At 43.7% G+C, this 24665-nt stretch overlaps 2 protein-coding genes across 3 annotated transcripts; one reads left to right on the top strand and one right to left on the bottom strand.

Annotated features, from left to right (window-relative positions):
- The first annotated feature begins 659 nt into the window (after positions 1 to 659).
- On the top strand, positions 660 to 17553 carry CCT2 (chaperonin containing TCP1 subunit 2). 2 transcript variants are annotated; one of them, XM_062203243.1, is made up of 16 exons: positions 660 to 757; positions 1460 to 1534; positions 1651 to 1716; positions 2097 to 2208; positions 3528 to 3604; positions 3757 to 3869; positions 5104 to 5306; positions 8086 to 8186; positions 8357 to 8484; positions 8896 to 8999; positions 12934 to 13053; positions 13409 to 13537; positions 13718 to 13821; positions 15105 to 15204; positions 16359 to 16500; positions 17270 to 17553. In XM_062203243.1, exons 1-16 carry the CDS (start codon positions 755 to 757, stop codon positions 17298 to 17300), a joined length of 1608 nt encoding a protein of 535 aa, XP_062059227.1. In that variant the 5' UTR covers positions 660 to 754; the 3' UTR covers positions 17301 to 17553. The 2 variants fall into 2 exon arrangements, with proteins under 2 accessions (XP_062059227.1, XP_062059228.1); XM_062203244.1 differs by lacking the exon at positions 660 to 757 and adding an exon at positions 1153 to 1246.
- Positions 17554 to 21789: 4236 nt separating this feature from the next.
- LRRC10 (leucine rich repeat containing 10) lies at positions 21790 to 23516 on the bottom strand. Its single transcript, XM_062202077.1, has one exon. It carries the CDS (start codon positions 23502 to 23504, stop codon positions 22665 to 22667), a length of 840 nt encoding a protein of 279 aa, XP_062058061.1. The 5' UTR covers positions 23505 to 23516; the 3' UTR covers positions 21790 to 22664.
- Between the last annotated feature and the right edge of the window lie 1149 nt (positions 23517 to 24665).

The raw sequence follows: 24665 nt of genomic DNA, 5'->3' as shown, positions 1-24665 counted from the left end.
AAAAGAAACTGGAAAGCCAAAAGAGGTTGCCCACCATAAGAGCATGGGATGTGAGGGATGCTTTTTGGTTAGTATTATATAACTGCGTATATATGTGCTTTTAACAAATTAAATATTAAGTTTAAGACAAAATATGGCTGGCACCGTGGCTTAACAGGCTAATCCTCCGCCTTGCGGCGCTGGCACATCGGGTTCTAGACCCGGTTGGGGCGCTGGATTCTATCCCGGTTGCCCCTCTTCCAGGCCAGCTCTCTGCTATGGCCCGGGAAGGCAGTGGAGGATGGCCCAAGTGCTTGGGCCCTGCACCCGCATGGGAGACCAGGAGAAGCACCTGGCTCCTGGCTTCAGATCAGCGCGATGCGCCGGCCATAGCGGCCACTGGAGGGTGAACCAACGGCAAGAAGGAAGACCTTTCTGTCTGTCTCTCACTATCCACTCCTCCTGTCAAAAAAAAAAAAAAAAAGACAAAGTACGGGCACAAACTCCGTGGTTATGGCAACTGAAACAGGGCGGCAATTCTTTGTTTCTGCAAATCCGCCAGGCCATTAACCTTTCAGACCAGAGCCAGCGGCGCCGCAGGGGGCGGAGCGCGAGCCCAGGCCCCGCCCCACGGCGTAGGGCTCATTTCCGGTCTCGTAGAGCCGGGGCCCTGCCCTCGCGATAGAGCGTGTGGCGTCACTTCCGGCTTCTCTTCGCTGCTGGCTCCGGGGGCGAGCTGTGAGGGAATCGCTCGTGTCCCGAATTCCTCGGAACCATGGTGAGTCTGACCTCTCTCCTGTCCCTTCGCAGCCCCGGCCGTGCCCCGCTATGCCTTGCCGCCCCCCCTGCTCCTTCTGGCCTCCCGGCGTCGCAGGCTCCCCGAGCCGACCTCCTGGGCCCGCCGCACATGGCGCGGGCCGCGGCATGTGGCCCGCGCGGGGACAGCCGGTGGAGCCGTCCGTGCAGGCCAGGCGGAGAAGTGGCTCCGTGAGGCCAGTGTCTGGTCAGACTCGGTCTTTCCACAAGCCCGAGCCCGGGACCCCGAAACGTGGGCCTCAGTCTCGCCGGAGAAATTTCTAGCGCCTCGCCGGCCCCGCCCTCCCCCTCGGGGCGGAGTTTGGGGCGGCGGGGAAGGAGCCGCCCGAGGGCAAAAGATGGAGGCAGCCTCCCCGGCGGGCGTCCGGCTCGTGTGCCCCCATCTCTGCGGGCCTTGACCATGTTTTAAGATCGTCTTTGGTCTTGCCCTACTCGGTAGTCCGCCTCTCGGGTGTGTGATTTTTATTCCTGGCGTGCTTGTTACCCAAAACGGCACAGTACCTTTCTGATCCCGCCCCTCTTGGTAGCTGAATTTGTTTGCAATCGCCGTGTTGCAAATGAATGTTCTCTTAGATACCTGCTTGTAAATCCAGCGGAAGGCATTTAAATAAATGTGTTCCAGAGTTGTTGTTCAAACTGATTGTTTTTTGTTTTTTCTCTAAAGGCGTCCCTTTCCCTTGCGCCTGTTAACATCTTCAAAGCTGGAGCTGATGAAGAAAGAGCGGAGACAGCTCGTCTGGTAAGCCTTGTTCTGACGTTCTTACTGTTTTGAGAGGTAAAGTTGTTCTTTTAAGGCTAAAATTAATTCTCACAATCTCTGTTGTTGTTTTTTGTTTTTTTTTTTTTTTACTCCAGTCGTCTTTCATTGGTGCCATTGCCATTGGAGACTTGGTAAAGAGCACCTTGGGACCCAAGGGCATGGTAAGCAAAAGAGGGAATTTTCTTTTCGTAAGTTTTAATATTATTTTATACCTCTTAATATCCCAAGTTTTAATTATAAAAGATGAATGTATCCAAGTCCTGTTGGATGTTAAATGGCAACCACTGTTATCATTTGGACGTGCACCCTATGCAGTTGTTTCTGCTCTTAAGGGTGTTGAAACCCACATTGTCTCTCCCTGTACTTCTAGGGTAGAGATAGCAAGTTTTGCCTGCAGAGTATAGGTTATAAACATGCATACTGCCAAGTAGTCACCCAGAGTGTTTACACATTGGCAGTATTTGAGTATTTTTGATTGATTGATCTGGGTGCTCTTCAAGGTCCATTTATATTTTAATTGAACCCAATATGTTTTCTTTAGGACAAAATTCTTCTAAGCAGTGGACGAGAAGCCTCTCTTATGGTGACTAATGACGGTGCCACTATTCTGAAAAACATTGGTGTTGACAATCCAGCTGCTAAAGTTTTGGTTGGTGAGTCCGTTGTTAAGTTTCTGAATTAACTTACTCTTCTTTGATAGGCTTAACTGTACTTGAGTTAGTTGACTTAAACCACTCCTACAATTACTGTTAACAATAAAAGCTTCAGGAGTACCATGTAATTATTGGTAGGTGTCTTAGTCTCTTTTGCGTCGCTGTGAGAATATCGCAGACTAGGAAATCCACAAACAATGGAAGTTTTTTGGCTCCGAGTTCTGGAGGCTGAGAAACCCAGGATTTAGGGTGAACCCAGTCCTGAGATAATGGAAGTCCATTTATTAGAGCAGAACCCTCATGACCTAATCTAAGGGTCCCTCCTCAACATGGCTATACTGGAAATTAAGTTTAAGTATGTATGTATTGATCTGAAAGGCAGAGATCTTCCATCCACTGGTTCACTCCCCAAATGGCCACAGTGATCAGGGCTGGGCCAGAGGGGAGCCAGAAGTTTCATCTGAGTCTTTGTGAGTACAGGGACCTAAGCACATGGGCTCACTACAGCTTTCTCAGGCATATCAACTGGGAGCTGGGTCAGAAGTGGAACAACTGGCTGGCTCTGGGAATAAATTTGCTAACACCTAAACCTGGGGCTGACTCTGTAGTATAGCAGGTAAAGCCACCGCCTGCAGTGCTGGCATCTCATATGGGCATTGGTTTCAGTCTTGGCTACCCCACTCCAATCCAGCCCTCTGCTGATGTGCCTGGGAAAGCAGCAAAAGATGTTCCAAATCCTTGGGCCCCTGCCACACACACGGGAAACCCGAAGAAGCTCCTGGCTCATGGCTTTCAGTTGGTCTACCTCTGCCCATTGTGGCCATTTAGGAAGTGGATGGCAGATCTCTCTCTTTCTCTCTCTGCCTCTGTGTAGCCATCTTTCAAATACATACGGGACTGGCGCCTGTGGTGCTAGCATCCCATATGGGCACCGGTTCAATTCCTGGCTGCTCCACTTCCCATCCAGCTCTCTGCTATGGCCTGGGAAAGCAGTAGAAAAAGGCCCAAGTCCTTGTGACCTTGCACGCGCGTGGGAGACCAAAGGAGGTTCCTGACTTTGGATCCATGCAGCTTCAGCCGTTGCTGTGGAATGACCTGGTGGATGGAAGACCTCTCTCTGTAACTCTTGTCTTTCAGATAAATAAATCTTAAAACATAAATTTATTTAAAAAATAAGTAACACATGAACTTTGGGAGACGCATTTGAACCATGGCAGTAAAATTATTTTAGATCTCAGAGTTGTCAGGTGAGGAATGTAGGTAGGTGAGATTGAGATTGGTTGTAAATAGAAGTAATTTTGAGTTAATTTTTTCCCTAGATATGTCAAGGGTTCAAGATGATGAAGTTGGTGATGGCACCACCTCTGTTACTGTTTTAGCTGCAGAATTACTAAGGGTAAGAGTTACTGATTCTAACTTCATTTTGTGAGGTTTTTTTTGTGTGTGCTATGCTTTTGAATATCAGCAGTAATCAAATTGTTGATTTTCATCTTTAACTTGATAAGTGTTTATTAAATTGTCTGTTTTGACATAATGGTTTGTTAACAGGAAGCAGAAACTTTAATTGCAAAAAAGATCCATCCACAGACCATCATTGCTGGATGGAGAGAAGCCACAAAGGCTGCGAGAGAGGCTCTGTTGAGTTCTGCAGTTGATCATGGGTTAGTATACCTTACTATACCATAGTACTACTTTTTAAAATGTTTTGCATTCTTTCATAACATGTTTAATGCAATAAACCTAGAGAACATTGAGAACTATGCATGATCCTATTGTCCTGCAGCCTCCAAAATAATCAGACCTACCTCAGCTGCAAGAGATGGCCACTGAAGTTAGTTTGGGATTCCAGTCTTCTTTGCATAAATTATTGAAATAAAATAATGTTATGACCTACCTGGAACCCCCAAAATGCTTCCAGAAGTAAAATTTTTGGCCCAAAGATGCATGCGTGTTTGAAGACACTGATGTATACCAAATAAGCCTACTAAAACAATTAGTTTACACTCCTAGTAGCTGTATAACAATGTTTATTCGCATTTCTGACAGCATTTGATATTACTTTGTGTTGCCTCTTCTCACACTTTTGGAGGCGTAGGGAGCAGTTTAGTTTTAAAGCTTTTAAAAAAAAATTTTTATTTGGGTTCAGCATTGTGGCATAGTGGGTAAAGCTGGTGCCTACAACATTGGCATCCCGTCTGTGTGCTGGTTCGTGTCATGGCTGATCTGCTATGGCTCTGTCTCCCTGCTGATGGGAAATGTAGTGGATGGCAGCTCAAGTGTTTGTGTCCCTGTTAGCCATATGGGTGACCCAAATGAAGCTCCTGGTTTTGCCTTGGCTCAGCCCTGGCTGTTGGCAGCCACATGAGTGAACCAGCAGATGGAAGATCTCTCTGTCTCTCCCTCTAACTCTGACTTCAAATAAAATACAAACTTTTTAAAAATTATTTATTTGAAAGGGAGAGATGTATTCCATTCACTGGGTCACAGCCTAGTGCCCACAACGCCTGGTGCTGGCCATACTATTCATACTGCCAGAAGCTGGGAACTCTATCCGTGGTCTTTCACATGGGTGGAAGGGGCCTAAGTGCTTGAGCCACTGTCACTGCCTCCCAGGGTTCTTATTAGCAGGAATCAGCAGCTGAGACCCGAACCCAGACACTCTTGCATGGGATGTGGGTGTCCCATATGGTGGCTTAATCTCTGTGCCAAATTCCTGCCCCAGTGTGTACATTACATTAACACCTGGTGAGGTTTAATTCTTTTCACATGGTCTTAGAGACTGACCCAGTTAGGGTAAAATGTTGAGTCAAATTATCTTGATGAATCTTGAGAAGTAAACTAGGGGGGATAAGCGTTTGAAGAGTAGGTATGAATTTCTTTTTGTTTTTTCTTTAGTTCTGATGAAGTTAAGTTCCGTCAGGATTTAATGAATATTGCGGGAACAACATTATCCTCAAAACTGCTTACTCATCACAAAGATCACTTTACTAAGTTAGCTGTGGAAGCTGTGCTCAGACTGAAGGGCTCTGGTAATCTGGAGGCAATTCACATCATCAAGAAGCTGGGAGGAAGTTTGGCCGATTCCTATTTAGATGAAGGTATGTGTGTATATGGGAAAGAAGTTGTCTTCAGATTTCGAGGGCTGAATGCTGAATAAATCCTTTTTTAGCCAGTTGGGACCAGTGACACTTTTCAAAGTTAGAAAACTTGTTTTTAAGGACACAAAAAGTACTGCGACCAGTTTTGTAGTTCACACACCATTCCAGCATAAACAGTAATTGTAGGTTTTTGTTTTTGTTTTTTGTTTTTTTTTTAAACACTTTTTTTTTTTTAATTTTTTTTTAATTTTTGACAGGCAGAGTGGACAGAGAGAGACAGAGAGAAAGGTCTTCCTTTTGCCGTTGGTTCACCCTCCAATGGCCGCCGCGGTAGCGCGCTGCGGCCAGCGCACCGCGCTGTTCCGATGGCAGGAGCCAGGTGCTTATCCTGGTCTCCCATGGGGTGCAGAGCCCAAACACTTGGGCTATCCTCCACTGCACTCCCTGGCCACAGCAGAGAGCTGGCCTGGAAGAGGGGCAACCGGGACAGGATCGGTGCCCCGACCGGGACTAGAACCTGGTGTGCCGGCGCCGCAAGGCGGAGGATTAGCCTGTTGAGCCACGGCGCCGGCTGTTTTTTTTTTTTTTTTTTTTTTTTTTTTGACAGGCAGAGTGGACAGTGAGAGAGAGACAGAGAAAGGTCTTCCTTTTGCCGTTGGTTCACCCTCCAATGGCTGCCGCGGTAGGCGCGCTGTGACCGGCGCACCGCGCTGATCCGATGGCATGAGCCAGGTGCTTCTCCTGGTCTCCCATGGGGTGCAGGGCCCAAGGACTTGGGCCATCCTCCACTGCACTCCCTGGCCACAGCAGAGAGCTGGCCTGGAAGAGGGGCAACCAGGACAGAATCTGGTGCCCCGACCGGGACTAGAACCCGGTGTGCCGGCGCCGCAAGGTGGAGGATTAGCCTAGTGAGCCGCGGCGCCGGCCCAGTAATTGTAGTTTGTAATTATGTTATTTGCTTGCTTGAAAGGCAGAGTGACAGAGCCTCTCTATGCTTGTCCATTCTCCAGATTGCCACAGCAGCCATATCTGGGCCGGCCCAAAGCAGGAAGCCAGGAACTCCAGGTTTCCTCTGGTGGCTGGGGCCCTAGTAATTGGAATATCTTTTTGTCACTTTCCCAGGCACCTTATGAAGCCATGCAGCCAGGACCAAAACTGCTGTTCTGATAAAGGAAGCTGGCACAGCCAGCAGCTTAACCCTGGGCCACAGTGCCAGCTTTGAAATAGTAGTTTTCTTTTGCTAAAAGTTGACTGTTCTCAAATGATACTTTTCTCAGGATTGCATGAATGTAAAGTTTGTAGAAAATGGAATTAGAAGATAAGTTTATTTTGGTAAACAAAACTTGGAAATTTATGCATATTTCATAACATTTTCATGAACTTTTTGAAGACTCCTGTACGTGCAGATTGTAAAGTTTTTTGTTCATCACTTCTCAGCCTCTTGGTTAAGAGCAAGTATAGTAAAGATTTTTGTTCCAAAATTATTTTTTGCCAGGCAGAGTTAGACAGTGAGAGAGACAGAGAGTTATAGACAGTGAGAGACAGAGAGAAAGGTCTTCCTTCCATTGGTTCACTCCCCTAATGGCTGCCACAGCCTGCGCTGCGCCGATCCAGGAGCCGGGTGCTTCCTCCTGGTCTCCCATGCGGTCACAGGGACCCAAGCACTTGGGCCATCCTCCACTGCCTTTCTGGGCCACAGCAGAGAGCTGGACTGGAAGAGGAGCAACCGGCACTAGAACCCGGAGTGCTGGCACTGCAGGTGGAGGATTAGCCAAGTGAGCCACAGCGCTGGCCCCAAAATTATTTATTTTTTAAAGATTTATGTATTTATTTGAAATTCAGAGTTACACAGAAAGAGGAGAGGCAGAGAGAGAGAGGTCTTCCATCCACTGGTTCACTCCCTAGTTGGCTGCAACAGCTGGAGCTGTGCCGATCCAAAGCCAGGAGCCAGGAACTTCTTCCAGGTCTCCCATGTGGGTGCAGGGGCCCAAGGACCTGGGCCATCCACTGCTTTCTCAGGCCACAGCAGAGAGCTGGATGGGAAGTGGAGCAGCTGGGTCTTGAACCAATGCCCATATGGGGTGCCGGTGCTTCAGGCCAGGGTGTTAGCCTGTGCCACAGGGCCAGCCCCCTCAAAATAATTTAATTTCAAAGCATCTTCATAGTGTGTTTACAAAATGGTCTGTAGAAAGTATAGGTATTCCCTTAGAAAAAAAAGGGGTAGGTTGTAATTTACAACTTCTTTTAAAAGAGTATAGTAATTATAAAAATGCTCTCAGATTTATATGCAAAGGGCTGTTGTAGCATTTCTGGAAGGCTTTTGGCAGGGAAGGATGATTAAAATGGATAATGTTTACCTGAGCAGCTATGTTTTTGAATGTCTGTTCTGTGCCAGGTATTATGATACGAATTTGTCATTTCGTTCAAGATGATGGCCTGGAAAGTAGGGATTTAGGTTCAACTAAATTAAGCGGAAAATTCAAGGTAATAGTGATTTAATGTTTGGTGGATCTGAAATCTGACTGGACGTGTTTCATATGATTAGTAGGGCTATATTGGTAATTAGCATCTGATCAGTGCCGCCAGTTTTGTTCCTGTTTTACAGATGAGTATCTCAAGGTTACGTAGCCAATAAGCTTCAGGGGCTTGATTTGAGCCAGGTTTGGAAGGCTACCATTGTCCCATGATTTTTTTTCCTTGTACCACCAGCCTCAATTCAAAAGATGAACTAATGTAGACTTGAAGTATATAATATAGTGCTACATTTTTGCTTACTTAGGCTTTCTGTTGGATAAAAAAATTGGAGTAAATCAGCCAAAGCGAATTGAAAATGCTAAAATTCTTATTGCAAATACTGGAATGGATACAGACAAAATAAAGGTATGTACATTAATTGAAATACTGATTGTTGGAATCAGTTGCACTGAAAGATTTATGTGTGAATATATAATTAAACATGTGCTTTCTCATGTATATGTTGATTGAAATGTTGGAAATATGGGACTTTTAAAAAAGGAGTAATGAAACTGATGCTTTGTTTATACTTTTAGATATTTGGTTCCCGAGTAAGGGTTGATTCTACAGCAAAAGTTGCAGAAATAGAACATGCAGAAAAGGAAAAAATGAAGGAGAAAGTTGAACGTATTCTTAAGCATGGGATAAATTGCTTTATTAACAGGTCTGTGTTTGCCCTAATATTATTTACAGAGGATTTTTCTATGAAAATATATGAAATACTTTATATCAATTAGTATTTAGGATCTGCTGTGCATATTTTTAAAATTATGGATCTTATTTTACTCAGCCAGTTGTGATTTACACACTCTACTAGTGGACGTTTAAGTCATTGGCAAGTTGTGTTTTTTTACTGTACGTAAAAATTCTTTAAAATGGCTTCATTACATAACATTTGTAGTCAGTTTTAGCAAGGCTATATTAATATTGTGATTCATAGAGATGAGAAATGATATATTGCCCTGATTAGCATTTCTTTAGTGGGGAGGTAAAAATGTTTCTACATGTTTTAGTCTTATGTAGTTTATCTTAAGTAATAGTTTTAAACGTAATGTTTTATGTGTTTTGTTTTCAGGCAGTTAATTTATAATTATCCTGAACAGCTGTTTGGTGCTGCTGGTGTCATGGCAATTGAGCATGCAGATTTTGCAGGGGTGGAACGCCTGGCTCTTGTCACAGGTACAGAAAAAAGATGAATTTCTAACATAATTGCTGTTGGATTTATTGAGTGTTACCATGTGTAACTCACTGTGAGGGATACAAAGAAATCCCTTTTAGGAGCTTAGAATCTAAGCAGTTACTCTGAAATCTGATTTCCATGTTTAGATACCTTTAATTTAGTTACATTATTTTTTAACACAAATGTATTTCAAAAAATTTCATGGGAAAAAAAGTAAGTGGTATGTTCAAAGCCCATGTGTACAAGAGGTCTTCAGAAAGTTCATGGAAAGTATTTGATGTAATGCATGGATTTCAGTTAGTTTTTACCAAGACAAATTTACCTGTTAATTCTACTTTCAGTAAACCTTTTTGAAATACCTTTTAATTCACTTTAGGTATAGATTTCTTTTTGTTGTGTTAACTGTTACTAGCTTTTTCTCTCAAACCCATAATACCAAATTTTTTTTAAGGTTTATTCTACTGTTTATTTGAAAGAGTTACAGAGAGAGATGGAGACAGAGAGAGGTCTTTCATCTGCTGGTTCACTCCCCAAATGGCTGGAGCTGAGCTATCTGAAGCCAGGTGCCAGGAGGTTCCTCAAGGTCTCCCACACAGGTGCAGGGGCCCGAGGAGTTGGGCCATCCTCCACTGCTTTCCCAGGCGCATTAGCAGGGAGCTGGATCAGAAGCGTGGAGCAGCAGGGACTCAAACCAGTGTCCATGGGATGCCAGCACTATAGGCGAGGGCTTTAACCTGCTGTGCCACAGCATTGGCCCCGAAAAAGGAATCTTGAGTCTTTAAAAAAAAAAAAAAACTTAAAGGCAGAGTTCTATAAGCAGCAGGGACCCAAGCATTAGGCAGGCTCATTAGCAGGGAACTGGATGAGCACTCTGATTATATGGGATGCTGGGATTACAAGTGGCTTAATGCACTATACCACAACACCTGCTTCTGAATCTTAGGTCTTAGTCTAGTGTATTATTTGTTTTTATTTTATTTATTTGAGAGAGACAGACCTAGAAGCAGGTCTCCTGTGTTCTGGTTCCCTTCCTAACTGTAGTGACCTCTGGCCTGGGGCTGAAGTAGGGAGTCTGGAACTCAGACTGGGTCTCCTTTCTGCATGAGAAGAACCCAGTTAAGCCACACTGAGCTACTTTAGCAGTAAGCTAGAGACGGGAGCAGAGCTGCTCGTTGAACCCAGGGTTGTGGAGTCTACCCTCCAGGCCAAACACCTTCCCCAGTTAATGGTTTTTAGAGTAATCTTTTTTTTTTTTTTTTTGGATAGGCAGAATTAGTGAGAGAGAGAGACAGAGAGAAAGGTCTTCCTTTCCATTGGTTCACCCCCCAAATGGCTGCTATGGCCGGCGCACTGCGCCGATTCGAAGCCAGGAGCCAGGTGCTTCCTCCTGGTTTCCCATGTGGGTGCAGGGGCCAAGCACTTGGGCCCTCCTCCACTGCCTTCCCGGACCACAACAGAGAGCTGGACTGGAAGAGGAGCAACTGGCACAGAACCGGCACCCCAACCGGGACTAGAACCCAAAGTGCTGGCGCCGCAGGTGGAGGATTAGCCAAGTGAGCTGCGGTACTGGCCAGAGTAATCTTAAAGTAGATTTGTACAAACCAAGTTTAGTGACCTGTATCTCATTTCAGGTCTTTGAAAATGAATGAGTTGGCTGGAACACATGAGATCTGGAAATTGGAGTTAGAGAGGTTTGAATTTTGAGGCCTGAAGTGCTAGTACTGTCACATTAGGATGGAGCTACCATGATCATTAAAAGAAATTAAAGTTAACAGCATTTGGAGAGTACATTGTCTCAACCCAGAATGATTTAAGTAATTTTTAAGTAATTTGAATGGCATAGTTTCCTTATCTAAAGAGGCCTTTTCCTTTTATTACTTCTACATAAGTTTATCTGCTTTAAAAATCCTTAAAAGCCTAAACTCATCCTTTAAAACAAGAAAAATAAAGACAAATATGAATGTCACATTAGTGGAATAAATTGATACAAGGACTTGGTAACATGAAATGACTACATAGAGCCAACAGAAAACATACTGTGTATGGCTGTGAAATTGACCCCATGATGGCTCTTGTCCTCAAAAGCTCAGTTGTTAAGGTGTGTGAAATTGGTTCTTGGAAATGTCAAGAAATGTTGCATGAGTAGATGAAGAAAAATGAAGTAAAAGTTAAAAGCCAAGTTAAGTCTTATTTTTGGATATTATGTCTCAAATGTGTTGTCTCACATCTGAGACATGAAGCCATTTCAGAAATTTGTCAACCAAAAATTTTTTAATTTATTATTTATTTATTTATTTGACAGAGTTAGAGAGAAAGGTCTTCCTTCCGTTGGTTCACCCCCCAAATGGCCAATCCGAAGCCAGGAGCCAGGTGCTTCTCCTGGTCTCCCATGTGGTTGCAGGGCCCAAGGACTTGGGCCATCCTCCACTGCACTCCCGGGCCACAGCAGAGAGCTGGACTGTAAGAGGGGCAACTGGGACAGAATCCAGCGCCCCGGCCGGGACTAGAACCCCGGGGTGCCAGCGCTGCAGGCGGAGGATTAGCCTATTGAGCTGCAGCATTGGCCTTAAGATATTTTTTAAAAAATATTTGAGAAGTAGTAATTACAGAGAAAGGGAGAGATAGAGAGAAAGATCTTCCATCCGCTGGTTCATTCCCCAAATGGCCACAATGGCCAGAGCTGGGCCGGACCGATGGGAAGCCAGGAGCTTTTTCTGGTTTCAACATGTGAGTGGCAGGGCCCCAGGTACTTGGGCCATCTTGCTGGGCAGTTAGCGGGAAGCCTGGATCAGAAGTGGAGCAGCTGGAAGTTGAATCAGTAGCCAGCATTTCACATGGTGGGTTTACCCTCTACACTGCAGTGCCAGCCCCTCGGTTAAAATTGAAAACAACTTCAGGTATACAAATTATGAGTATAAATTGGTAGAATTTAGAAGACAAAAATTATAAATTTTTGGTACAATGGAAAGCTAAAAAGTATTGATTTCTCAGATTGTCCATAAGGAGTAGGAAAAGAAGGGATGACTAAAAATGTTATAAACCACATTATTGAAAGAGTAATCAGGAGAAAGGGATTTTGAAATAGAAATCTTAATTTTTGCTTAGTTAAGCATGTAATGAAGTGTCTGGTCTGATTGATTTTCAGTGTGAAAGGGAAAATGTAGATATAAGCCCCAAAGACTAAAATGAATTAATTAAATATTTCATGTCCTGTGCTGGGAAATTTTATCCTAAAAGTTTAGTGTTCTGGGTTAGATTCAATTTAAATTCAGGCTTACAGGTAAAGAAGTTTAAAGAATTTAACTTTTGTAGGTAGTGGGTATGTGCATATAGGTCTAAAGCCAGCATGCTTAGATTTGAATCCCAGCTTCACATTGTGCTACCTGTGTAATCTTGGGGAAATAACCAAATCTCTGCTTCATCTGTATTGTGTAAAATGAAGTAGCACTGAAATCTCCCCTATAGTATTATTGTGAGGATTGAATAGTGGACCCACATAAAGTGAGTAAAAGACTGCCTGGCATATAGGAAGCAATCAGTTTTTAAAACATTGGTTCACATGTTCGTTACTTCTTGTTAGAAAAATCTTAAACCTGTCGGGCAGAGTTTACCCTGCAGTACACTGGGTTAGGCTGCTGCTCAGGACATTTTATCCCATATCAGGAGTGCTGGTTTGACTGTTAGCACTTCCACTTCTGATCTAGTTTCCTGCTAGTGCCTCCGACGACGCAGCAGATGATGGCCCTGTCTACCCATGTGAGACCCTCAGCTAGATTACTGGTTTAGCCTAGCCTACCCTACCCTTCATTGTTAAAACCAGGTGCCTGGGGAAATGAACCAGGGGATGAAAGATATCTCTGATGCTGTTTTTTCAGGGAGATGAAAAGTAAGACAAAACACTGTCACGCAGTCAATGTTTGTTTATGTTCATAGGTGGTGAAATTGCCTCTACATTTGATCACCCAGAGCTGGTAAAGCTTGGAAGTTGCAAACTTATTGAGGAAGTCATGATTGGAGAAGACAAACTCATTCACTTTTCTGGAGTTGCCCTTGGTGAGTGCTAAAGTAGGTCCTGGGCAAGGTGCCTAAATACTTGCTAAAGGTGTTACTGTGTTTACTAGAATACTGTGTTAGTCTGAACTCTGGAGAAGCATGTGCATGTTGTATTTTAGTTTTTTTTTTTGAGAGAAACCTCAGATTTATCATGCATTTGTGAAGAGTGTGTGTTGGTCCTAGAGTTTTTCCTTCCATAATTTAGAACCATTGTGAACTTAAGAAGAAGAGTTGTAGTAGTGGAAACAAATTTTTAAAATCTAATAATATAACCAACACCTACATAAATAATAGAAAGCAAGCTGTTTTATGATTAGGAGGTCACTATGACATGACTACTATGTTTTAATTTCAGGTGAAGCCTGCACTATTGTTTTGCGTGGTGCTACTCAGCAAATTTTAGATGAAGCAGAAAGATCATTGCATGATGCTCTTTGTGTTCTTGCCCAAACTGTCAAGGATTCTAGAACAGTTTATGGAGGAGGTAAGCATTTGGAAAATAATGAATATATTTTATTTCTTAATGTTCAGTGTTAGTCATAAATTGTCTTAATAGTTCTTATATAAATTTCATATTGCCTTTGCAATTTTAAAATATTTGACATCATTAAGTGTTTTGGAAACAACAGGCATAACCATGTTTTATGGGACTTTTAATGTGCAGGCTGTTCTGAGATGCTGATGGCTCATGCTGTGACACAGCTTGCCAATAGGACACCAGGCAAAGAAGCTGTTGCAATGGAGTCTTATGCTAAAGCATTAAGAATGGTAAGGTAGTAAGAGATCAGAGTTTTCTGTATTTAAAAGTTTAAAAAAAAATTTTTTTTTAATTTGAAAGTGCTGCACAGAGGAGGACACAGATCTTCATTCCCTGGTTTCACTCTCAAAATGGCTGCAGTGGCTGGGGCTAAGCCAGGCCAAAGCCAGGAGTCAGGAGCTTCTTCCAGATCTCCTTTGTGTGTGCAGGGGACCCAAGGATTTGGGGCATCTACTGCTTTCCCTGGCACATTAAGGAGCTGGATCAGAGGTGAAGCAGTCAGGTCTTTCTTGGTGCCCTTATGGGATGCTGGCCTCGCAGGCGGTGGCTTAACCTGCTATGCCACAGCACTGGCCCCCATAGAAGATTTTAAAATGAGTACTTTTTCTACCCTACACAGAAAATCTAAAAACACGTTTTTAAAAATTTTTTAAATTTGTTTTTGGAGTTTATCCTCTAACTGAGCAGTAATTAAAAGGAAGTAGGGTGTGGCATACAGTTAAGCCTCCGCTGTGCCTATGGCACTGGCATTCCAAATGGGCGCCAGTTTGTGTCCCAGCTGTTGCACTTCTGATCCAGCTCCCTGCTACAGGCCTGGGAAAGCAGTGGAAGATGGCCCCAAGTGCTTGGGCCCCTGTACCTGCATGGGAGACTGGAGGAAGCTCCTGGCTTTGGGTCTCCCACCAGTTGATGTGGCCATTTGGGGAGCAAACCAGAGGATAGAAGACCTCTCTCTCTCTGTCTAAGCCTCTCTCCCTCTCTGTTTCTGCCTCCCAAAATTTTTTTAAGGAAATAGTGTTTTTACATTATTTCCAAATGTGTATTTTTTTAAAGATGAATTTATTTGAAAGGCAGAATTACGGAGAGGTAGAATGACAGATCTTCATCTACTGGTTCACTCCCAAATGGCTGAGACGGCCAGGGGTTAGACCATTTTGAAGCCAGAAGCCTGAAACTCTGGATCTCCTGCGTGGGTGTCAAGAGCCCAAGTACTTGGTTTAAATTCCGTTGCCTTCTCAGACATGTTAGGGAGCTGGATTGAGTGCTGGTTTGAGTCCTGGCTGCTCTGCTTCCGATACAGGGTATAGAAAGACCAGTTGGAGTTCCAGGTTCCTGGCTTCAGCCTGGCCCAGCCCCAGCCATCACGGCCATTTGGGAGTTAACAAATGGATGTAAGATCTCTGTGTGTCTACTCTCTTCTACATTTCAAATAAATAACTCATACTATCCTACTTAAGAGTAAATCAGTGGTTCTTAGAACAGTTAATCATTATTCATTATCTTCATTTCATAGTTGCCGACCATCATAGCTGACAATGCAGGCTATGACAGTGCAGATTTGGTTGCACAGCTCCGAGCTGCTCACAGTGAAGGCAATGTAACTGCAGGACTGGGTAAGAAATAAAGTGGAACTTTGCAATAGTTAGAAGTAACTTACAGATCTTATGTTTTTTTTTTTTTAATGGGAAGATATGAATTCAAGATAACTGCGTAAAAGATTATTGAGGCCCTTGCCTTTGTAAACATTTTACAAAATGCTAGAAAAATTTGTGTAACTTTATGTTCTTAGTACTGCCAAATGTGACTCCATAGGGGTTACAAGAGTGCTTAGAAAATTTATACCTAATCGAGTATTAATGACCTTAGGATTTAAATGGATAAACCAAACATATTCTGAAATAACTGTGAACTATTATATATAGTGTAAACTTCTAATTTTATAGTGTTGACAGACTTGAGCACAGTCCATCTAAAATGACCAATAAGGCAGATTTTAGGTCAGATTGAAAAATTTTCTGACATGTACAGAACATTATAGGAGCTGTGTCAGAATAGATAACCCATCTGCACAAGAGAACTCCAATAATATCTTTCAGGTATTGATTCCATAGTAATTAGTAATGAGCAGATTTTTACAAAATATATTTCTTAAGTTTGTATTATTTGAGAGGCAGAGAGCAAGAGCTCCCATCTTCTGGTTCACACCCCAGAGGGCTGCCATGGGCCAGGCCAAAAGCAGGAGCTGGGAATTTAGTTCAGGTCTCTCATGTGGATGGCAGAGACCCAACTACTTAAACCATCACCTGCTTCATTCCAAGTGAACATCAGCAGAAAGGTGGAATCGGGAATGGAGCTGGGTCTTGACACACTGGCAAATGGAATGTAGGCATCTCAACTCCTAGTTGATGAGAGTCCTACCTAGGCTAAGCACCTGCACCTGGCCTTTATTTATTTTTTCTTTTAAGATTTATTTATTTGAAAGGCAGAATGACAAGAGAGGAGGGGGAATACAGGTATCTTCACCTGCTGGTTCACTCTCCTGGTGCCTGCAACACCCTGGCTGGGTCAGGCCACTGCCAGGAACCAGGAACCCAGTTACTTGGGCTATCATGCACTGTCTTCCATGTGCTCTAGGAAGCTGGATCAGAAGCACTGAGTAACCTGGAAACTTCGAGTGCTTTTATAAGCGGAGGCACTAAATCAGTTTTGTTAGTCGTTTTGATATGCTGATTGTTAAGATCAGTTAGTAAATACTTTGTCTTTTCAGATATGAAAGAAGGTACTATTGGAGATATGGCAGTACTGGGTATAACAGAAAGTTTCCAAGTGAAGCGGCAAGTTCTGTTGAGTGCAGCTGAAGCAGCAGAGGTGATTCTACGTGTGGACAACATCATCAAAGCAGCACCAAGGTACTGTGATGCTTTTAATTCTCAGAAAAAAATTACATTCAGACGACAAAAGGGAACTGCATTTACTTAATAACTGTAGGTAGTAGAACATGGAGACTTATCTGTTGGCATTTGTAATTCTAGTTCAAAGTAATTGTATTTGATTAATGTGGTAAAGGTTCCTAATACATGTATTAGTTGAAAATAAGAAGTAAACTTTTGGAGAAAGCATTTTTTGTTGTTTGTTTATTTGAAAGTTATAGAGAGGGAGTGGTAGGGGGAGAAACAGAAAGAAAGGTTTTCCATCTGCTGGTTCACTCCCCATATGGCTACAACAGCCTGGGCTGAGTCAGGCTGAAGCCAGGAACTTCATCTGAGTCTCCTACATGGGTAGCAGGGGCCTAAACATTTGGGCCATTCTCCACTGCCTTTCCCAGGCCATTAGCAAGGAATTGGATCAGAAGTAGAGCAGCCAGGACACGATTCAGTGCCCATATGGGATGCTGGTGTCACAGGAGGTAGCTTTACCTGCAACTTCACAGTTCTGGCCACTGGAGAATATGTCTGAGTGAGAACTTGAGAACTGCTAAGTACCAGTCCGTGTAGATGTGCTCTCACTACATGTGATGAATGTTAGGAGGTGGAAATGTCCTTGTAGAGATTGGCATATAATGGTTTTAATAAAGCTAGAATTGGGGTTTTGCTTCTATTTACTATAAAACTGGTTAAAATTATGCTTTTCATTTTTCACTATTGACTTTTTTTCTTACATGGATGCTTTTCTTTGTAGGAAACGTGTTCCTGATCACCATCCTTGTTAAGCATTCCCATATGTATGCTCTTGATCTCTGGACCAGTTATAGCAGAGTTGTATTTGAAAGACTTCAACCTCGTTAAGAAGACTGTGGAGTTCATGTTTATCTGTGCCCATTATGTCCTTCAGTTTGGACATTTAGCTGACCTTTTATTTTAACATGGGTCTAATTTATTTTGTTTGATTTTTTCCATACAGTTCAGTTGATTTAAAAGTTCATTTCTCTTATAGTGCATTTAAATAAAAATTTGCACAACTAATATAGTTGATCTCAATGATTTGTGTAAATTCTGTCTGAAGTCTGCTTACTGGAAATGAAGTGAATTAGTATATTTTCAGTATAGCGTTCCAGCTTAATAATTGACCTTACACACTTATGAAGTAATTATCTTGGTTCAAGATAAATACACTATAGTTTAATATTTGATTTTGTAGCTGGGCCATAGATAGACTCAAGCATGCATTTTGTTGCACATTGAATTTTGTATGGTGAAGCTATCATAGACGAGTAGATTCCGCATCTGCAGGTTCAGCCAACTACAAATCAGAAATACTCAGAAAAAAATGCTAAACATGTATGGACTTTGTCATTTCCTAAACAATCAGCCGTTTACATAGTATTTAGTACGTAATCTGATCTGGAGAGATAAAGTATAGGGGAAGATTCTGGTATCCAAGGTAGGATGCTGGAACCAATCTCCCATGGATACCTTCTGTAACTTAAAATTTGAAGAAGTCCTATTTGTAACCATTGGTGGTACAGGCTGCTCCAAGGACCTGACCTCTGTAGTTCCTTTTTAGTCTACTTATGATGGACATGGTTAGACTTGGTGGTAGTTTTTTGTTTTTAGTTTTTTTCTAATTATTTGAAGGCAGAACTTCCATCTGTTCACTCCCCAAATGCCAGTAGCAGCCGGTTCTGGGCCAAGCTGAAGCAGGAGCCCAGGACTTCATTCAGGTCTCCAGTGTGGGTGGCTGAGATCCAATACTGGGGCCACACATCGCCTGCTGCCTCTCAGGTGCATGGGCAGGAAGCTTGGAGTTAAACCAGGTGCTTAACCTGCTATGCCACATCCCCCCCCCCCCCCCCCCCCGATGGATTTGTGGGCATAAGTATTTACTGAGTGACCGTGTAAAGGTGACTAGGTTTGAATGTTAATGTATAGCAGAATGGACAGAAAAAAGCCCAACCATAAATTCAGGATTTTTAGGGAATCTCATAACTTGGGATGGTCCTACCAGGGTTTTTCAGTTGGGATGCATGTTTTGTGTGTTTTTTTGGTGGACTGGAGGAGGGAGTCTAAAGTCTCAATATTTTTTTAAAGTTTTTTTATTTGAAAGGCAAGGAGAAACATCTGCCAGTTCACTCTGCAAATGTCTACAATAACTAGGGCTGGGCTTGTCTGGAGCCAGGACCCCAGAACTCCATTCAGGGTGGCAAGGAGCCAAGGACTTAAGCCATTGCTGCCTCCCAGTATGCATCAGCAGGAATCTGATTTAGAAGTGGAGGAGCCACACTTGAACTAGCACTCCCAACATAGGATGCTGGGGTCCAAAATAGTGGCTTTAACCCATTATGGCCTAGCAGCTGCCTTGTCTCTTTAATGTATCACAGGGAGAAATAGAATCTTCCATTGGTTGGTTCACTTCTTAGGTGAATCCATCTGGGTCTCCCTCAGGGGCCCAGGTACTTGGGCCATCTTCCACTGCTGTCGCAGGCACATAAGCTGGGAGCTTGATGAAAAGCAGAAGATCCATCACTCTGATGTGGGATGTTGGTGTTGCAAGCCACTGCACCATGAAGACACCATGTCTATATTACCTAGTACAAGCTAATGAAACGAGTTTCTTGTGTATCTGAAACCATCCTTCAATGTACACACAAAAGAAACATTCTGTGGTTATCAAAGAGAATTAACACTGATAATGAGTTCTTTCAGCCTCGTTATTTGTGATGTCATCTGCTTTGTAATTTTTAGGTGTTCTGTCATGTTTTAGATCAGTTGTGATACAGTGAAGGTGGGTTAGAGCAGATGAGAGTATTATGACTGAGAAAACCTGCAAAGGTTTCAATGGGACAAGTGGGTCTGTTTATCCTGAGTGACAGATAACTTGGATTTTAATCTGAAAGTATTCTTTTGTGTATTTTTCCCAAAGGGTTTTTAAAAAAGGATATCCCAGCAGATATTAAAAAGAGGTCGAAATAGGGGAACTTAATTATAGCTTGGAATATACACAGGTATACACAGACCTTTCTTCTTCGACTTCATATCCTTTGAAGCCCTTACAGCTTTTGATGTCTTAGGCCTAGAAAAATCCCATTTTCAGGGAGCTGGTATTGTGGCGTAGTGGGTAAAGCTACCACCTGCTGTGCTGGCATCCCTTGTAGGTGCTGGTTCAAGTCCTGGCTATTCACTTCTGATCCAGCTCTCTGCTATGCCCTGGGAAAGCAGTAGAAGACCCAAATCCTTGGGCCCCTGCACCCACATGGGAGACCCAGAAGAAGCTCTTGGCTCCTAGCTTTGGATCGGCACAGCTCTGCTGTTGTGGACATCTGGGGAGTGGACCAGCGGATGGAAGACCCCCTTGCCCACCTCTGTAATTGTGCCTTTCAAATAAATATTTTTTGAAAATCCCAAGTTCATAAAATGTTTAAATCTTTTGATTTCAGAGGTAAGTCTAAACTAGACCTTTTAATCCCTGTATCAGTTGTAGGATGGAGTTTCTTTTAAGGCAAAAGTAAGTGTGGGAGCAGTTATTTTCACAAGACAGATTTGGAATGTGCATTTGCACATGACAAGAGGCAGCAAAGTATCCAGCAGGCACCCACAACCTCAGTCCTGGCCTCCTGCCCCTCATGAAATGGGTTTAGGGCCTAGTAGTAGTCTCAATGTTTTCAAGTATTGTGGTGATTTTGTGAGTTCTAGAATAACAGGAAAGAGGCCAATAAATTCATTTAGAAATTTAAAAATGAGTCCTTGGGTTTTTTGTGTTTAGGTAAGCCAGGGAGCAGTGAATCAAACTATTATATTGGAAGAGGGCAGGCAGATACCTTGATTAAAAATTTTACTGGGGAAAAAAGCTTTTTCTATTGCAGTGTATGTTTTTTTAATACCTCAAACATGAAATTAATGATGTGTTGTGCTGCATGGTATAATACTTAGTAAAGGTACGTGTTGCGGAAGCATTCACTGTCACTCGCCAGCCACTGTCCTTCGCAGTCTGTACACCGTAATTGGTTTAATCCTTAAGTGCTCGGTGAAGTACAAAGAGTCACCATTTTACTGATGAAGTGGTAACTGGAGGAGTAAGTGGCAAAACTAGGATTTGAACCCAAATGGTTGGAAGGGCCATGTCCCTAGCTACTGTGCCACACTGCCTGAGTCACTCTGTGCTTTTTGTTAAAGTTGTTCACAGACAGTTGATTTTTAAGGCCCAAATGCACCTTTTCAGTGTAAAATTACAATAGTGATGTTGCATTTTAGGGAAGAATTTTAAAAAGTGAATCTGGTTGCTGGTTCATGTGCATAGATCCAGGTTAAATTTTAGTTGGTATCATTTCTGGATGCTAAAATTCTGTCTAATCTTGTGAAAGAGATTTCTCTTTGATGCATTAACCCTGGCTCTCAAGACTTAAAATCTGGAGTAAAAATGTTACATTTGGTGCTTCAACATTTTCTCAGTTTTACTTTCTAATTATGTCAGCATTTCCAGAAAAACACCAGAAGGGCTATAGAAATATGAATATAATCTATGTGTTTTGTAAAATTGACAGCCAACAGGGAAAACATTTTTGGACAGCAAAGTCAGCAGTGAACACTTAACCACACTATTTGAAAAATGTGTATGTGTTGATTTAGAAAATTGAGTATCAGCCAAAATGTTTACAGTTTGACATTTGAATCAGACCACTTAGCTATGAATCTGCCTGCAGCTACATTGGGAAAAGTAGGACCATTAATCTTGGGAGTAGGAATAGGGAGTCAAAGCAATCCATAGTAAAGTTTAGAAGGCAGGTTGTGTTGGCAGAAGTTTAGTATCAGCTGAGTGGTTTCAGTCATTAGCAATGAGAAAATAAATAAGTCCTAACTGTCCAATAGGAATCTGACCTCATTACTAAAGAAGTTAGGCCTGTTTGACCTACAAACAGGAACCCGTTAGTTCGCAGTGAAGGGGCCCTCTGCCCATCTGACCAATAAGTTGCTGATCCTCTTCACATGGAAGGTGACAATAGGAAGGTCCTGTGTGTGTGTGTACCATGGAAATTTCTCTTTCTCCAGTTTAGCAAGAAATGTTTCTGATAGGAAAACCCAAAAATACTCTGCTTTGTTAGGTTACTTTGGAACCAGACTCTGGGTTAAGATGCTTTTATGGGAAAAGTACTATTTAAAATTAGGCTCAGTGCAGTATTTTCATTTGATGTTTGCGTCTTTTTCTGTGGAAGGGATTCAGACACAACAATAAAGGATGGTTATTAAATCACCCACTGATAGCAATTCCTTTAAAGTTTGTATATTCATGGGAAGTTCACGATTTACATACCTCCATAAAGTACCTAGTTTTATACACTGTCAAAAGACTCTAGAAAGATCAAACAAAATTGGAAGCTAGAGGCACAGACTATACACAGCACAACCTGCTATTCAGATTTCACAGTGCAGGAACAGATTTCAAGTGAACTGATTTCTCACCTACTATGTTGGGGTCAGACCTTTTAGGGGAAATGAGCTTAATCAACTCGAACCACTGTCAAGTTCAAAGTGGCAGCTGGGCTCCATCAAGAGGCAGTCTCCGTCAGAGGTCTCTTCAGCAGGCGCTAACCTGCTGGGGAAATCTTTCCTCTCGAGCTTTTGCAACAACGAAAGCTGTTTTCTATGAATCTGACTGGGAGCAAAGGTCCTTTTTGGTGACCTAAATTGGTAACAATACATTGATACTGTTTATGGTCATGCAAAGAAAAGAAATATGGCTGCAAAGGAAAGGGCTGGGGCCAGGCCAGCTGAACGTTCAGTGAGTTCTATAACAAATACCGTATTTGAGGGGCCTGTGAGTCTTGTAATCACAGCCACCTCTGGGGAGTAGAGCAGACCCAAGTGTCGCAGCCCTTGCTCAGTTTCAAAGTACCTGCTTGGAGAGGCCGTTTTCTTGGGAAGACGTGATCACTCTGGGTTGGCAGGCCACAGTAGCATATAACTTCCCTTTGGGATTTTTTTCCTTTTCCGTATGGATTTGTGGCATTTCAACCTGCCTCTCCATCAGCCCCCAGGAGGCAGGTCACCTCAAATGACCCAGAGCAACGCCGCCCACTCTAATGAAGAGTCTCCAGGACAGGCTCGTGTTAGCTCCGTGGCATTGACCTACGACAACATCTTCAGGAGCTGGGAGGAAGAAGAGGAAGAGGGAGGGCAGGTGTCTGTGACTCCTGGCTTTCCTCCCTGGCCAATGCGTAGCGCCTGGCTTTTCTGGGATCTGGCTCTGGCGTCTCCTCTGCCCACCTTCCCACACGGTGCACGCCTTTGGCCACCTTGGGTGCGTTCCGGCAAGGGTTGTGGTCATAGATGACCAGCTTCAGACTTGACAGGTGGGCCAGGCTGGGGAAGTAACGGATGTTATTCTGGTCCACGTCGATCACCTCCAGGAAGGGCATGTGCAGTAGCACCCGGGGGAAGTCGCTCAGCAGGTTGCCCGACAGCCAGATGGTCCGGAGCTCCCGGAGGTGCTGGAGCTGGCCTGGCAGCAGGCGCAGGGCGTTGGAGCCGGCGTGCAGGGTCTTAAGGAGACTCAGCTCACAGACCACATCCGGCAGCCGGGTGAGGCAGTTGGCTTCGATCCACAGGGTCCGGAGGTTCTGGAGCAGCCGCAGCTCTTTGGGGAGGTCGCAGAGCTTGTTGTTGCCCAGGTAGAGGATGCAGAGCTGTTTCAAGGTGCAGACCACCTGGGGCAGAGCCTGGAAGTCGTTGAAATCCAAGGCCAGGATCTGCAGGTTCTGCAGCTGCCCCAGCTCCGGAGGCAGGCTGTTCAGGTGGTTGTCACTGAGGTAGAGCTTGACCAGCTCCGTGAAGGTGCACACGTGCACGGGAAAGCGGCGCAGCTGCCTCCCGCTGAGGTCCACCATCCTGTCCAGCGGCATCTCCTGGAGCTCTCCCACCACATACTTCTGGCAGTGGTCAGCAGGGATGAAGGCCACCAGGGCCCTGATGGCATTCCCCATACGGAGGCCAGGCCACCCACTCACTGAGCGCTGGGGCCCGGCCTTCCCTCCCTTTAGAACCCGTGGATTGCGTGACAAAAGCCAGTCCCTTTGACAGGGAGAAGTGCTCCTGATAGCAACTTGAGTGTGGGGTGACAGGCCCAATAGACAGGCGGGGTACCGGAGGTCATGTCTGAGTCACATTCTTGCCTTTAATCAAGTCTCAATTCCCTTTGTCTACTTTAAAAAAAATTTCTGTCCAAAAAAGAGCATCTCTCTTTTTGTCTAATGAGAAAATATTGAGACATTACATAAGGTGTAAGAAAAGAAAGTAAAAAACACCCTGTTTGAAGTTTGTATTCCTTAAATAAAAGGTTTCTTTGGGGAAAAATACTTATGAAATGCATAACGTTTGTATTCCTTAAATAAAAGGTTTCTTTGGGAAAAAAACAAAGAAAGAAAAAACCCACACTGTCCTTATGCTGCCTGGAGATAAGTAGTAGGAGCATCCAAATGCAGGCTCCTCTGGGCTTTTTATTATAGGTAATATATTTGTTTTCAAAATTTACCCATTTTAAGATTTTTTAAAATCATAACATATCATGGACATACTTTTATGTTTTCAGGTGTTTATAGAATTATTAGTTTTTTTTTTTTTTTTTTTTTTTGGACAGGCAGAGTGGATAGTGAGAGACAGAGAGAAAGGTCTTCCTTTTTGCCGTTGGTTCACCCTCCAATGGCCACTGCGGCCGGCGCATCTCGCTGATCCGAAGCCAGGAGCCAGGCGCTTCTCCTGGTCTCCCATGGGGTGCAGGGCCCAAGGACTTGGGCCATCCTCCACTGCACTCCCGGGCCATAGCAGAGAGCTGGCCTGGAAGAGGGGCAACCGGGATAGAATCCGGCGCCCCAACCGGGACTAGAACCCGGGTGCTGGCGCCGCAAGGCAGAGGATTAGCCTGTTAAGCCACGGCGCCAGCCCCAATTATTAGTATTTTTAAAGATTATTTGTTTGAAAGGCAAAGTTACAGAGAGAGAGGGCGAGACAGAGGCTGAGAGATCTTCCATCTGCTGGTTACTCCCCAAAAAGCTGCTCCCATGAGCTGGGAGCTTCTTCTGGGACCCCCACATGGGTGTAGGGGCCCAAGCACTTGGGCTATCCTTCACTGCTTTCCCAGACACATT

Source organism: Lepus europaeus, chromosome 10, assembly GCF_033115175.1.
Source record: "Lepus europaeus isolate LE1 chromosome 10, mLepTim1.pri, whole genome shotgun sequence".
In the NCBI taxonomy this organism is placed as follows: Eukaryota; Metazoa; Chordata; class Mammalia; order Lagomorpha; family Leporidae; genus Lepus; species Lepus europaeus.
Note: the sequence above shows the minus strand (reverse complement) of the source record. Positions and strands in the feature narration are given on the sequence as shown.